Source organism: Rhinolophus sinicus, chromosome 5 (genome assembly GCF_057876585.1).
Source record: "Rhinolophus sinicus isolate RSI-liver-muscle chromosome 5, RSI-T2T, whole genome shotgun sequence".
NCBI lineage: Eukaryota > Metazoa > Chordata > Mammalia > Chiroptera > Rhinolophidae > Rhinolophus > Rhinolophus sinicus.
In genome coordinates this window covers 35,591,963-35,607,816 of record NC_142505.1, presented here as the reverse complement: position 1 = coordinate 35,607,816, position 15,854 = coordinate 35,591,963, and the positions used below count along the sequence as shown (strand labels likewise).

At 34.4% G+C, this 15,854-nt stretch overlaps 1 protein-coding gene across 3 annotated transcripts in view; it reads left to right on the top strand.

Annotated features, from left to right (window-relative positions):
* The window catches only part of STAG1 (STAG1 cohesin complex component), a 354,275-nt gene that overhangs the window by 177,684 nt on the left and 160,737 nt on the right, over positions 1 to 15,854 (top strand). For all 3 annotated transcript variants that reach the window (XM_019747971.3, XM_019747962.3, XM_074312886.2), the window contains 2 exons: positions 112 to 188; positions 15,523 to 15,727. In XM_019747971.3, coding sequence (XP_019603530.1) covers positions 112 to 188; positions 15,523 to 15,727 — 282 coding nt within the window. The remainder of the gene's footprint in view (positions 1 to 111; positions 189 to 15,522; positions 15,728 to 15,854) is intronic.

The window sequence follows — 15,854 nt, the reverse complement described above, 5'->3', positions numbered from 1 at the left end:
TGGAGGAAAGAAAAACCCAAGCATATAAAACTTTTCAAACAGTGGTCAGATTAAATTTAATGTTTAGCATGGAATAGAAAAGAATTAACTGTAAAATCTGTTTTTCCACAGGCACTGTAAGAATAGAGATGTTTCGAAATATGCAGAATGCAGAAATCATCAGAAAAATGACAGAAGAATTTGATGAGGTATAGCATTTCTGTATTTATACAAATTGCCTACTTATACTTTTTAATGGTGAATATGTTGCTTATTTTAAGTTTTGATTTGGTGTTTAGTATAAGACAATAATGCTATTTTCTCATGTATATGATAATCCATGCTACTAATTCCAAACTTAAAGATCTCTGGGGATTTGATTACATTGTATGGAGGTGGCACTGAATGGTAACTGATAAGCATAAGAAAATCAGTGGTCTGAAGTAGAAGTTGATTCTTGGCATTCATTCATGAAGACCACCTAAAATTCCCAAATTTATAAATGCATCTCCAATAGTTTCATATTTCATGGAATGCTAGTCCTGTTAAATGCTTTAAAGAATAAAGGAATTTTTGAGGTCAGAGAATGTGAGCAGGTTTCATGTTATACCTGTCTTAGACATTGTCAAAGAACAATTTAAGGATCTTTAAAATCCTATTGGAGAAAAACCTTAACTTTATTTAATCCAGAATTTCCAAAATTATTCTATATAGATCTTCCCACCCCCGCCCATTGTGTGTGTGTGAGTGTGTGTGTGTGTGTGTGTATGTATATGTGTGTGTGTGAGTATGTATGTGTGTAAAACTTAAGTGCTTATTAGGGACACTGGAATATTGTGCTTTATATTTATAATATGTGTTTTGTTTGCTAGTCTTCACAAATTAATCACAAATCATTTTTTCTGCATGCATTTCTATTTTCACTGAAGTATTCTCTCAAGTAGTTTTACAAAGATTGTTGAAACACTCACAATTTTATTTGTGTTGTATTTATAATGAACTCAGTTCATGCCATGCTTTAAGCCATCATTAATTCCAGTTTTAATATTCTGCCTTTTGATTTAAGTCAGATTTCTAATCTCTTGTGGATGTTCCTTTTTCTTGACTTTGAACACTAATGACAAAAATTGGCTTTCATCTAGGTCCACTCTTTCAGTGCAGCGGGCTCAAAATTATTATAGTAAAAGACACATTGCCGTTAATCACCCTTAAAATACTTCCCCTCACTTTGAATACACTTATCCCATCATTCTTGCCACTTCCTGAAGCAGTTCTGGAAGTCCTCTTTCGTGTGTCTTTAGTTGCGCTGTCATGGCTGCTTCTATGTCCTGAATTGATTCAAAATGTTTACCTTTTATGATGATTTTGACTTTGAGATAGAGCCAGAAGTCACATCGTGCCAGATCAGGTGAGTAAGGCGGATGAGGACACACCGTAATGTTTTTATTTGACAGCAATTGCCATACCAGAAGCCATGTGTGACACGTAGCCTTTCTGTTGTGATAAAAAAAATACGGTGAATGCTGCTGCCGTGTGCCATCCAACAGAAGGACAGGGATCTTCAATATGGGAATCGGCATGTTGAATCTTAGTAACTGTGTGTGACAAGTTTCAACTTGTTTGGTGCAGTCAGTTGGGTGTGAGCAACAGTTGAGAGAAGGTGTGTTTTAAAGTGTTCCATAAATTATCCTCCATTGTGACAATGCTCCATGTCATACATTGCTTCTGTATATGGCAATTTCTGGCAAATAAAAACATTACAGTGTGTCCTCATCCACCTTATTTACTGGATCTGGCACCATGTGACTTCTGGCTCTTCCCCGAAGTCAAAGGGATTCATGACAGGTAAATGTTTTGCATCGATTCAGGACATCAAGACAGCCACAAAAGCGCAACTAAAGACACTCCTGAAAGAGGACTTCCAGAACTGCTTCAGAAAGGGCAAGAACGATGGGATAAGTGTGTTTGAAGCAAGAGCAAGTATTTTGAGGGGGTGATTAATGGCAATGTGTCTTTTAGTGTAATAAATTTTTTTTATTTGCACATTCACTGTATTGTTCAATCACACCTCATTCATATATATATATATGTATATATCCATAGTTGCCTATCTTCATTTCTGTAAGTCAAAAGACTCTGAAGTTCCAAAGGACTTTTTTGCAATTTAATTGATGGCAAAACCTGGCCTTGACAAATATAATGTTATTTACAATAGAATCTGCCCCAGAGTCTATTTGCTTATGTTGGAATATAACTGTATTAACTTCTGTAATTAAAAAACTAGATCCTGAAACACTTCTTTGGGACCACTTTTCCTAAAAAATATTTTGTGTTGTTACTTCATGAGTTTGTACGTATGTGGCAAATAGAAGATAACAAAGCCAGATTAAGGTGCATGTGGCAGGTTTACTGGCCAGCTACTCCACTGCCATGCCAGGTGTAAAATATAGGTAGGTGTTTCAGGTTACAGATTTAAAACTAGTATGCATTTTGGACCTTCAGGGCACTAACACATGAGGAAATGATTATTAAGCGTTTAAGAGAATAGTTCCCAAACTGTGCTGCACATTAACATCACCTAGGGATATTTAAAAACTACTGATGCCTGGTTTTCTCTCTGATTGCCCAGACATTCTGATTTAATTTGTAAGGCATGCACCTGGGCATAGGGATTTTTAAAAGTTCAGTAGGTGATTTTAATGTACAACAAAATTGGGGAACTACTGTTCTAAGGGAAATAAAAAGAAAAGGCCAAGATTTAACTTATAAAAACAATTTATATGTAAGAATAGAATAAGGAGAAAACAGAAATGAATATACTGTGAAAATGCACAATAACAGTAAATTACTGCTTTTGTAGTAAGATTTTGAGGTAACTATGTAGAGGAAGATGAGAAATTCAGTGAAATGAAGGTCATCGTATACCTAAGAAGAGATTACTGTGAATATTGTCAGATATGCAGAATATATTGGAGAAATAGTTAACTGTTACCAAAACTGATAATGATGAGTTAAATGTAACAAATGAAAATTTTTAAAATACACTTATTTCATGTTCCTAAATATTTTTCTCCCAATATTGGAAATTACTGACCTAATCACAGAAGACTGTTTTAACAAACACCATTCTGAATTTTTTCCTGTTTGACAGTACAATTAACACAGTTTTGATTATGATTAGAATGTATTTGTTTAAAGCACAATGATACATTAGATATTTCCATGGCTGTTCATTTCATCTTCAGTCATTTTAGCAGAAAGTGTTGCTGTTTTTGCTACAATCAAGAAACTGCATTTAAATGCTTGCATATTGTTAAATATGTAATATTTTATTTTATTTTTTTCCTTTAAAATACTATGTAGGTCATTTAGTCCCCTGGGAGTGGAGGGAGTTTGGCCTTGGTAAATTGTATTTTATGGCAAAATTCTGAAAGATCTGATGACAAGAACCATTGGATCCCAAGAGCTTAGAACAATGTCTGGTTCACAGGGAATAGCCATTAAAATTTTGTTAAATGAATGAATATAATGTATTATAGGAAAGTAAAGTAACAGTGAGATGAATTAGAAGTAGCTTAGATGCAAGGTATTTAAATTTGGATAAGGTAGTCCAAGAGTATGTTGTTGCCTGAGAAAATATACTCTAGCTTCTATTCCTTATTATAAGCTGGTTATCACATTTGCTATTAGATAACTTTCTGAAAATCTCCACACAGCCAAAAGTGCTTTATAATTGTAATACCAGTGTAATTTAAAAATACATTATTAATAATTATCTGGGCAGTCTGTAGCTCTTCAGAGTTAATAGATACTCTTGGTTCCTGTTGAAGCCAGCTGCTGGGAGGTAAAGCAAGATGTAATCGCATTTCTTCCCTAGATTATTAGAATTACATCTTTGTTAGAATCACATCTCTATTAGATTCCCATCTCTATTAGAATTCAGACTCTTATGTATGTTTCCCAAAGGTCAGTTTTTATAGTTTTCATATATTTAAGTGTGACATTTATGTAGGAAAACCTTTTGCAACACAACACATTTGATATGTTCACTTAGTACCTTTAATTCTTGTCTGTTATTTTGTATTGTATTGCTCAGAATTATAAACAGAGATCGTGTCTTGTGATCTTCCAAAATGATTACAACTTACAACTTTTTTGTCTACTCATTTCTAATATGTGCTTCTGTGAATTTGTTTATTTAAACTTAGATATAGAACTTTTCATGCGTTTATTCATTTGAGCATTTATTAATCAAGGGTTAAAATATTAAATGTAAACATGGCTAAATAGTATAAAAACTGAGAAAATGTTAAGGAAATGACAGAGGTGTGGTAGAGGTAAGCTCAAATTATCTCCATTCCCAAATTCAAGTCTAAATTTTTTTTGATTGTGCATCTCATCAATAGAACATTTTTCAGCCTATATTCTTAATAGTGAAAACCTATGATAAGGCCAATTTTATGTATAAAACTATTGTCTCCTCCTCTGCTTCTCCCACATACTCCTTCTCAAATGACTAGAGTTCCTGTCTTGTGGGAAAGAGTGCTTATAAGTAACTGACTGGTGATTGTTTCAGATTTTCTTAGTTCTGAACTATGTCTATTTTCTTAATATCTGATATAAAAAAAAAAGGGTTTTTTTTCTTTTCTTCCACGCTTGGTGTTCAGAAGACTGAGTGTATAGTTCTTGTTTATTGTATTACAGTATAGTTTTCAGTGTATATGTATTTATTCATAGAATTAAATGCACTACTACTAAATCAGTTTCTTGTCAGATGTCGATAATAGATCATCATGGCTTTAAGTTTTACAGTGGTCTAAGTAGAGTTAGTGCTATCACATTTATTATTCACTTATGATTACATATTCAGCTTTTTTCCTCCAGAAACTGTGCATTTCTATTTCATGAAGAGTTAAAAATAAATACTATAAACAATAAATCCATTGTATTGGTCACATGTAATGTACAAAGGGAAAAAACAAGTGAAGCCTGCCATTTCTAATGTCAACCCCTTTGAGCGCTGAACTCTTCTTAGTTATTCTTCTCTCAGGATACCTCAAATACCACTTGGGACAAAGCATTCTGAAATATGGACCTAGTGAGGCCATGCCATGTTTATTCTGTATATTAAACATTAGTAACAATTTATTTCTTTTTAGGTAAAAATAAAGAGAAGTTCTAATATTTTTTTGAAACACACCACTTAGTTTATGTTACACATATTACTTTGGAGACGGCTTCAAGTTGAGGAAGGTACACAATATTAAAGAAAGTAATTAAAGTTGGAAATGAGAAATACCAAAAAAAGGAATAATCAAGTAGAAAAACTCATGAAGACTCAAGAAATTACCAATTGGTAGTGTGAAAAGGAATAACACAGGAAAATAATATTACAGCTGTGAATCTTGCAGTGCAGATTACTGGAGATGAGGAAAAATGTTGAATAATAATAATAGTAGCAAATACTTCTACTTCATTGTGCCAGGCACTGTTGTAAGTACTTTACATATACTTAACCCTTACAACATTTTTATGAGGTATGTGTTTTATATTATTATTATTTCCATTTTAAAGATGAGAACACTGAGGCAAAGGTGTAAGAAACTTGCCTGAGCTCACGCACCTAGTTAATGGCAGAGCCATGAATTGAATCCAGACCATCTAGCCTCTTAAGTCCATACTCATGTAAATCAAAATCAATTTTAGACTCTAAAAAGCATTTATTTGAGCAAAAGGAGCAGAAGCCCGGGAGACACAGATTCAGATAGCAACCTAAATTGTGCTGGAGGGAGAACAAAGAAAAGCAGTGTTTATAAAGGCAAAACCCACAAAATGTAATTTTTTTTCCATGCAAATGAAGGATTGCTAGCTAAGTTAACAGGGATTGGTGATTTCTAATATGCAAACAAGGAAGGCAGAAAAAGGACAAGGAGGAGGTAAAGTCCATATGTGTCTATAGCTGTTCCAGGGTGTTTATGGTTCAGCCTTGAGCTAAATTGAACAGGTTTAGCAACTTAATGCCATATTTTCCCTAAAATAAGACCTAGCCAGACCATCAGCTCTAATGTGTCTTTTGGAGCAAAAATTAATATAAGACCCAGTATTATATTATGTTATATTATACCCGGTCTTATATTAAAATAAGACCGGGTCTTATATTAATTTTTGCTCCAAAAGACACATTAGAGCTGATGATCCAGCGAGGTCTTACTTTTGGGAAAACATGATGGCAGCTCTGAGAACTGAGGCACAAGATATGCATAGGCTGCATAGTCCTCATAGGCTCCACCTCTTTAATAGCCTCCTTACTCCATTTTAGGGACCCCTGACATTAGTGACTCTGTTTTAGATATTTTAGTTCACATTCCCCCTTTTGATCAAAATCTTTCCTTGGAAAGCATTGATGATCAACCATTCTGGCATAGATTATTAGGGATATTTGTTTGGTCCCTTGTCGCCAGGAAAGTTCATGCTCAGTGTGTCATGTAGCAGGTAAGGGGTGGGAATGAGATGTTATTGTAATCGAAGTCATAGTCACAGGGGCAGTAGCCACATTTGAGCGGTAAAGACAACAAAGAAGTGATGGTCCTTATCTGGAATTGTCTTCAATCAGGATCTCAGTTGTAGCGAGTCATTCTTCCTAGGGAGGGGGTGGGTGGGATCAATTAATCATCTCTAGTCTTTGTGTAATCATTATCTGAGATTTTTACAGGGACTCATGGCACTTGGATATACAAAACATCAACAGTTTGACAATGAGGTGCATATAACAAATCAGAACAATAGCAAGTAAAACAATTTGCAGTCATAACCACTGCCTTATCCTGCCAAGTATATAACTGCAAGTGATTAAAAATAGCTCGAGAAATGGTACTCAAGTAACAGGTGTACTTTTTCCACTTGGACACCTGGGGTCATATAATAAATTTCTGGCTACTTTTATTACCAATGTCTTATGACTGACCATACAAGTTACAAAATTAAATAGTATATTTTAGAAGGACCACTTATATTCTATTGATTTTTATTGAATCTTTTTAGATTTAGTTAAACGTTTTCCATTACATTATCTGAGACAGCCATACTCATTATGAGAAATACTTTTAATGAGATACTCATAAGCCAAAGTATGACTCGACAATAACAGTATCAGTGGGTACTAGATTAAAAATCTCCATCTGGAGTAGTCATGATCAGCTATATATTCAGGTTATAATTGCACCCTGGAAATTTCAAGATTTTTATCCTTTAGTTTTAAAGCATATTTATAAAACATGACTTTACAGTGATTTAAATGAATCACATTTATGTTTTGTAATATAATTTAACAATTATTAAGAACTGTTAAATTAGCTAGAGCCAGGTATTAAAAATTTTATGTTTTATTTATTGTACATACACTTTTTATTTTAACAAGTGTTAAGTAAATGAGCTATTTGGTCTTTCAAACTTATTTTTATGGGATTAGTTTTTTTGTGTGTTTGTTCAATAAACATTTATTGAACCTACACTTAATGTACGTCCAACTTTTAGTTAGGAACCTATATTTAAAGTCAACAAGGTTATGGCTCCAGACAATGAGTTCATGTTCTAAATGGGGAAAGAACTTTATATACTAGTGGCAGTAGTATCTTAACAAGTTCCATACTTAAGAAATAGAAGACCCAATGAGAACCCAACGGATAAGTTAATTATCTGAGGTGTGAGGGCTTTGCAAATTATTTTGCTCTAAAATTAGGTTTTCAAAGACGAATAGAAATTCACCAGAAAAACCAGGAAGGCGCTTATAGGGAAGATGGAGTTTAGGATGTATAGGAGAAAACAGTGAGATGCAAAACTGGGGAGAGTGAATAATAGGCCTGTAGACTAGACTAAAGAAATTAGACTTGATATTAACAAATAAGCCATCCCCAAAACATTGCTGTGCTCATAAACATACTAGACAGTGTCTTAGATAAATGCTGGAGATACAGAGATGAGTAAGATATGGGCTTTGAAAATTATAATAAAATTTTTGTAGCATTGACTTACAGAGTTGTTCTTTCCAAATATATTTTTATGTTATTCCTTAATTGGTGTATATGTACCTCTATGGGCCAGTTGAATTTCTTGATACTTTACAAGTCTGAGGTTCTGCCGAAATAGAACAGTTAGCTTAGGCTTAATTAGCATAGGTCTGATAGAAAAAAGCAATTTCTCTTTAATTGCAATGGCAGTCAGCCAAAATAATCTATCTAAATAGTTAATCTTTATGATTATTTTTTTGTTGTTAAATGTACGATAGAACTTAAAAACAAAAGTTCAAACAGTATATTTAATGATAAATTTTATATAGGTCATTCAGAGTTTTCTTTTATAAAAATGTTTTCTACTGGATCTTTCCAAGGGTAAATAATATATCCTTTTCTTTGTTCCTCGACACACATTTCTTATGCATTCTGACTTTTTTAAGAAAAATTAAAATGAAACACTTCTAATTACTGTGATATATAAATTCACAGATGTGATTTTACATCTTAAACACTGACTATAACACTGTGATAACTTAGATAATGCTACTTCAGAATTTTGAATTTCTTCTAGTGATTTTAGGAACCTGGTATCCTCAAGGATGTTAATGTGGATAGTTTCAAACACCTTTCAATGCACCCATTTTTTAAAATTACATGTCATCTGATACACACAAATGAATATATGTAACATGAATAAGCTATGTAAGTCTGCCACCCTCAATTTAAGAACTGAAGTATTACTACTGAAATACTTTTGTGCTTCTTCACTCTCCCATTCCAATACATTGTTGTGTTTTAAGACTTTTCAAAACATAAAAGTTCCTTTTTTCCCCCTTCTTACATGATAGTAAATTTTAGATGACAATAACCTAGTTGTCTTGTAAATTATGCCACATTTTTATTTCTTTGATTTTTTTTTTTTCCTCATCGTATCATTTAACTTGTTTTTATAACTCCTGTATTTTGTAACTGAAGGTTAGGTCTAATAATTTCATTACATTACAGTTACACATTTTTTGCAAGAAAATTTCATAGGTGATGCTGTGTACTTCATATTGTTTCACAGTAGGTAGCACATGTCATGTTGTCCACTTATAATTAGTGATGCTAAGATTGATCACTTGTTTAAGGTAGTGACCACTGAATCTTTTTGTAAAAGCACTTTTCCTTTGCAATGTAATTTGCCTTATCAAATAATTTGGTACTTTGTTAATATTGTGCTTATGCCAACTTGCCATTGATGATTTGTTTCCATTGATGATTTGTTTCTGAAATTTATTTGAATGTAGATGCCAGTGTGTTCTGAAGTCTGGAAAAAGGGTATTCTATGTCGATCATTTATGAATTAGAGAGAGTCCATGTTTACTTACGGGACATGCTGATTAGGCATCCCTAAATAAAAGAGTCGTGCCTCCTACAGGTAGTCAGAGGCTTTTGTGAATAAACCTAACCAGTAAACCAAACCATAAACAGAAGTACTTTTTGTTGATCATTCACTTCAGTAGATTTTATTTCTTCAATATTGAAATACTTATCACATTTTTCCCAGTTTGTCCATTATCATTGTTACTATCTTAGTTTAAATTCTCTCTGTACCATCTCTTCATTTTAAATCTATTGCAAGTAGAATGTCTCCTTGGTCCTTTTCCATCACCTATACCTCTGACTATTCTCCATATTGAACCCAAAATATTTTTTAAAGCTCACGTCTGTTCATGATATTTACTTGCTCAAAACCTTTCAATGGCCAACCATTGCCTCCAGAATAAGGTTTGGCTTCCTTAGCCTTCTTTATATGAATAAGGCTCCCGTCTTTCTTTTTGGTTACCATGACAACATCTGTTTTAGTTTGCTAAAGGTAAAGCAGCTCTCTAGTCCCATTCTTGTACTTTTGTTTAAAGTTTCTATCGCTGTGTTTAATTTACTTACTTTATGTGGCCATTTTCTCAATTAAAATAGAAGTTCTTTAGAGGGTGGGAGAAATAGGGAAAAGTTGGTCAAAGAGTATATAAACTTTCCATTGTAAAATGGTAAGTTCTGGGGATCTAATGTAAAGCATGGTGATTATAGTTAATAACTCTGTATTATATAGTTGAAAGTTGCCAAGAGAGTAGATCTTAAATGTTCTCACCAAAAAAGAAAGAAAGAAAGAAAGAAAGAAATGGGTAATGTGATGGGGTGGAGGTGTTAGTTAATGCTATGATGGTAATCAGTTTGGATATATAAGTGTATCTAGTCAATATGTACACCTTAAACTTACACAAGTTATATGTCAATTATATCTCAGTAAAGCTAGGGGAAAAATGAAGTAAAAGTTCTTAGAAGAAGATCCTTGTTTTGCTCGTCTTTGTATGCCAAGGACTAAGATAGTTGAGCATATATGTTGCTCATTGTGTGAATAGATGGGTGAGTGAATAAATGGTTGAGTGGATGGATAGTTTGCAAATCACTGTTAAGCAATATCTTTGGGTAAGTCTGTTGAAATCAGGTAATCAAAAGCCAATGTTTCACCAAAAACAGGTGATTTTTTTGTTTGTTTTTTATGTTGTCCAGCTGGGTTGAAAATCAGTTCTCTTGGATTTACTCTGAGAGAGTGCTTTATATCTTTAGATATCTACAATTTGTGACCAAATTGGGTTCCCAAATATCTGTGAGGACCATTCATTGGTAATTCTATTTTCTACAAATTATTTTTGGCTACTATAAAATTCAAATGCTTAGGGATTAGGCAGTGAGCTTTCTACCTTTGCTAGTTGCATGAACTAACCTTGCAGTGGACCCCTCATAAAACTTGTTCTCATCCCAGTCAGGCTGTAAATTTTCTGGTTTTAGTTGCTGGCTCTTGTCTCTGAAGCTTGACACCCTTTTCCTTCTCCCCATCAGTGTCCCCCAATCTTTTAAAGTAGACTTTTCCATTAGTTGCTTGTCTCTCTGTTGAGAATCAAGAACCCCAGTGTTCCTCCCTTGGAAGAGCCATTACTAGACAGACCTGTCCTCCAAGGTTCCTGTGGTAAACCAGGTGACACTCCATTGTTGAGTAAAGAGTACATGGACTTTCCATTACCAGACCCAGAACCCTGTGGCTCTGGGATCTAGAACAAGTTCTTAAGATCTTATTTCTTTCATCTTTGTATATACCAATAGTCACCAGAGCATATGAATAACACAAGATTGTATATGTGAAAAGCGCATATCATATAAATGCTATCTATATTATATTTGCTACATGGAGATTTCTCCCCTTGTATTTGCAACATACCTTGAGGAATTGCTTTCTTGCTAGACCTTTTTGGTTTGCACTGTATTATTTCTCTTGCAGATTTCTGCCTGATATTTTTGCTACCTAAGCTTCTTCATTTCTATACCTGTTTCTTACTTGATATGGTTTACCTTTTCATTAGTTTCATCAAGTTTCTTGTGCAAAGTGTCATTTATAAGACTGCCCTCAAAGAAATGAAATATTAGTTGTGGAAAAGGCATTTAGTCTACTTATTATCTTTACTATTATTTCATTTTCTTGGCTCTCCTGAAAAACGGACATTACTGCTTTGTGAGGGGAGCTAGTTTTCAATACCTACTGTGTATCATTAATGGGAATTCTTTTTACATGTCATGTACAAGTGTGTGTAACGAGAAATTTATAACGTATTAGAGTAAAGCAAGAAACTGCCTATTGAAATAGATAAAGTAGACTTTGTTTTTCCAAACTGTTTTTTCCTCTTAATCACAATATTTACACATGATACAAAAATTAAAAAGGCATGCCTTGTCAGTCTAGTGGGAAATTGAGCTAGGTTTGGATTCTGTTGTGCCACAGGCTGCAGATGTTTCTAGTAGTGGGTGCTGTGTTTTTGTGCTTAGGATACCAGACGGTTTTCCTCAGTGTTCGTGGTGCACCCTCAGCTTGCAGCTCTGTATGCGCTCCTGTACCACAGAGCACTTTATGCTCCACACCACACTCTTCTCCTCCTAGTGGTAGACTGCTGTTGCTTGTTGCCTGGTACTATGTTGAGGGTATGGGGGTTCTCTGTTGTCCAGGTCCTGCCTAAGTCTTAAGCATGCCTTGTGTGCCTGGAGCCGCTGGGATACCTTCTCAGCTTTCCTATCCCTCCTTCCAGTAGCAACTAAACATCTTTATGTCTGTGGTTGGCCTAGGGTGGGAGTTTCCTGTCCATATCCGAATGCTCTCAGACCTCTTAGTATTGCTGTAGGATTCAGGGTCCTGGACAGTGTTTTGTCTTCTCTCCTCCAGGTAGAGGATTTTTTTTCCTAACCAAGCTGCAGGGGTTCTTTACCTGTGCTGTGGTAGTAACTCAGTTTGCTGACCCACTCCCATCAGATTAAGGCTTCTGATTTGTAGGAGACAGGGCTCTAGAGAAGTGAGCTGGGCTTCTTACCTTTCCCCCAGCAGGTGAGGATCATCCCCTGCAGGCCTGCATAAGAGAAGTGCTCTCAGTTCTGCTGTGTCTCAATCTTTGTTGTAAGTACCTGGTTGCGACCTGTGGAAAAGAGTTTTTAAGTGAGTGCAGACTCCTTGTTTTCCACACTGACAAGCTATCCCACACCTGGTCTTTGACAGTTCATAAAAATTTCAGCTGATTTCTTCTTAGCCATATTTATGGTGGGTGCCTTTTCTTCCTAGGCTCTGCCACAGATGATAGAGTTTGTGTGTCTCATCTCTTCTTGGAGGGCTTAGTATTCTTTGGAATTTAAGTTAATTCAGCTTAAGATGTGCTCAAGAAAAATTGGGACTTTTGTGTTGATTCAGCTAATTCACTTTGTAGCCTTCTTCATCCTAAGTGGAAGCTAAACCCTACTGTTATTCTTTTGACATTGCTATTAGTGTTTTTTTTTTTTTTTTAAATATGAAAGTTGCTTTTATATGTCTGAATTTGTTGGTCTTTTATAACTTCTAACTTTTTTAGTGTATTTAGAAAAAGGTTTCCCCACTCTGATATTCTCCCATGCTTTCTGCTATTTTGTTTTTGGTCGAATATTTTTAAGGTGTTTTGATTCATCAGGAATCTGTTTTGGTGTAAGGTGCAATACATATCTTTTTGTAATGAACAGCCAGTTGTACCAAAATCATTTACCGAATAATTCATCTTTCCCCACTGCTCATAATTCTACCATTACAGTAGAAATGCATTTGTAACAGAAAATGTGGTCAACAATGGCTTGAATTCATAGGAGTTTGTCTCATGCCAAATAAATCTGGGAGTAGACAGTACATGGCTGGTATTCTACCTCAACAGAGCAAAGACCTAAACTTTTTCCATCCTTCTCTTTACCATTCTTTATATTCAGACCTGGCCCCTTATGGTTGCAAAATGGCTGGTGAACATCCAGCACCACAGATGAGTACCAGATCAGTGAAAGAGGAAGGGACAAGGGGTGAAGAGGTCAAACTAGCTTAATCTGTCCATTTTAAAAGTCTTTTCCAGAAACCCCATCTAGCAAATTATGTTTCTTCTCAGATAGTTTTTGCACATTATTTTCCAGGCTACTAATGTACCTACTATCAGTGATAATCCTTTCCTTCAGTTATCAACTGAATTGTTTAATTAAGAAATAAAATACTTTAAATTATGCATCCCTACGTTCATTGCTGTATTATTTGTAATTGTTAAGGTATGGAAACAAACTGTCTATATGCACAGACACACACATGTATTTACACAGAAAATAGAATATTATTCAGCCGTAAAGAAGGAAATCTTGATATTTTCTACATTGAGATGGACCTTGAAGGCATTATGCTAAGTGGAATAAGAAGAGAAAGACACACTGTGTGCTCCCACATATATGGGGAATCAATAAAACACCAAGGCCTGAGTTCAGAGAACTGATTGGTGGTTGCCAGAGGGGATATAATGTACAGCATGGTGACTGTAGTTAATAATGCTGTATTGTATATTTGAAAGTTGCTGAAGAGTCGATCTTAAAAGTTTTCATCATAAGAAAATCAGAAAATTTTATAACTATGTATGGTGACTGATGTTAAATGGACTTTTTGTGTTAATCATTTTGCAATACATATAATATTAAATCATGCCATACACCTGAAACTAATGTTATTTGTGAACTATAGCTAAAATTAAAAAAAAAAATTTTAAAGAAAATATATTAATTCCCTAGACATTTTAAAAAATTTAAAAAATTTGTTTTGTGCCATATTTGAATCTTTGGAAGTATACTTAGTTTTTTATTGAGGTTTTCATATGTGCTGAATTTTCTGCCTTTGTTTCCTCTCGATTGTTGTTGGGCCTGTTTAGATGGATTATTTTCTTTGTAGTCTTCTTGGGGCACAGGTATGGCTGTTGTGGAATACTGAATGGCTAACTCACAAAATAGAAAAAAGCAAGAGAAGCTCTACCCTAGTGGGCTTTTGTGATATAGAAGCAGCAGGCAGCCTGCTGTGATAGCTTTGAGAGACATCTCACCTCTTCACTTTACGACCCTCTCGCCATTCTACCTCCCAAATCTCCAGTTTGCAGGGCTGGTAAGATTCAGCCAGCCCCTTCAGTTCCTTTTTTATCTTTTTAGGGCTTACTAAACCCTAATGTTGATGTAACATCAACATTAACTTTTTTTGGGTGTATTTGACTGAGTGCCAAGCTCTTCTCAATCTCTGCGTTCTGTTCCTTGCTCTTTGGATCTCCTGCTGTTCTAAGTATGATACTAGTTTTCTTTCCTGGGGTACCAACAGAACTCAAGGCCTCACTTATATCCAATTTTCTTAGCAGCAGTTTAGCCCAGAAAAAGCAAACAGCCACAAATTGAGAATATTCAGATCACCATTTTCACAGAATTTCTCACTTTGCCTTCTGAATTTCCATTTCTGTTCCAAAATGTTTTAGGCTAGAGTGAGAAACCTCTAACTAGTTTGGTTCAACTGTCACTTTTGTATTTTAAGCAAGATGACCCAATCTGATGATACCAAGAGCCTATATTTGATTTTTTTCTTTAAAAAGTTAATAAATCCATTCTATAAACTATAGGTAATAGAAAATTCATAGTGAAATTGGAAAAGATGGAGTTGTAGTTTCAGATGTGAAAAGCTAGTTTTGGACTTCTTAATAAAACCCTTATACTTTTAAAATTCTTAATTCTTAAAAGTTCTATTTAAAATAATTGAAGAATGCTGTGTGACACAAGTATCATAATTAGTTTGATCTGAATTCAATGGCAAATATCCTTTCTATTCTAAACTTCTTTAATAATTTTTGTTTTCTGCTTTAAATGATTTCAACTAGAACACAAGTACAACAAAACTGGAATTGTTATTTTAAATGGATGGCTTAGAATAGTGAATTAAATACTGGATGTAATTTTTAGTGCATTAAGAATGATTTAGTTCTGGAAGATCATAATAAAAAAGATAAAGCCATCAGTGTACCTGTGTAAGTCATCTCCAATTTCTGTCCACATCCACTTTGAGAAAATGGTCCCTTTATAGGTAGGAAGAATAAAACTTTGATCATACTGATATTATATGTCATATTTAATATGTTCTTTTTATTCCTTTTAGGACAGTGGTGATTATCCCCTTACCATGCCTGGACCTCAGTGGAAAAAATTTCGCTCAAACTTTTGTGAATTTATTGGTGTCCTGATTCGACAGTGTCAGTATAGCATAATTTATGATGAGTATATGATGGACACAGTAATCTCCCTTTTGACTGGTTTATCAGACTCCCAGGTCAGAGCTTTTAGGCATACAAGTACCCTTGCTGGTGAGTAACCAATATTTCATTTCCTTTTCATTTAGTTTTGTTAAATATATTCTATTCTAGTTAAACTTTATTTTGATTAAATATTAATTTATATTAGTTACTGTGTTTCTGAAATATACCACCCTCC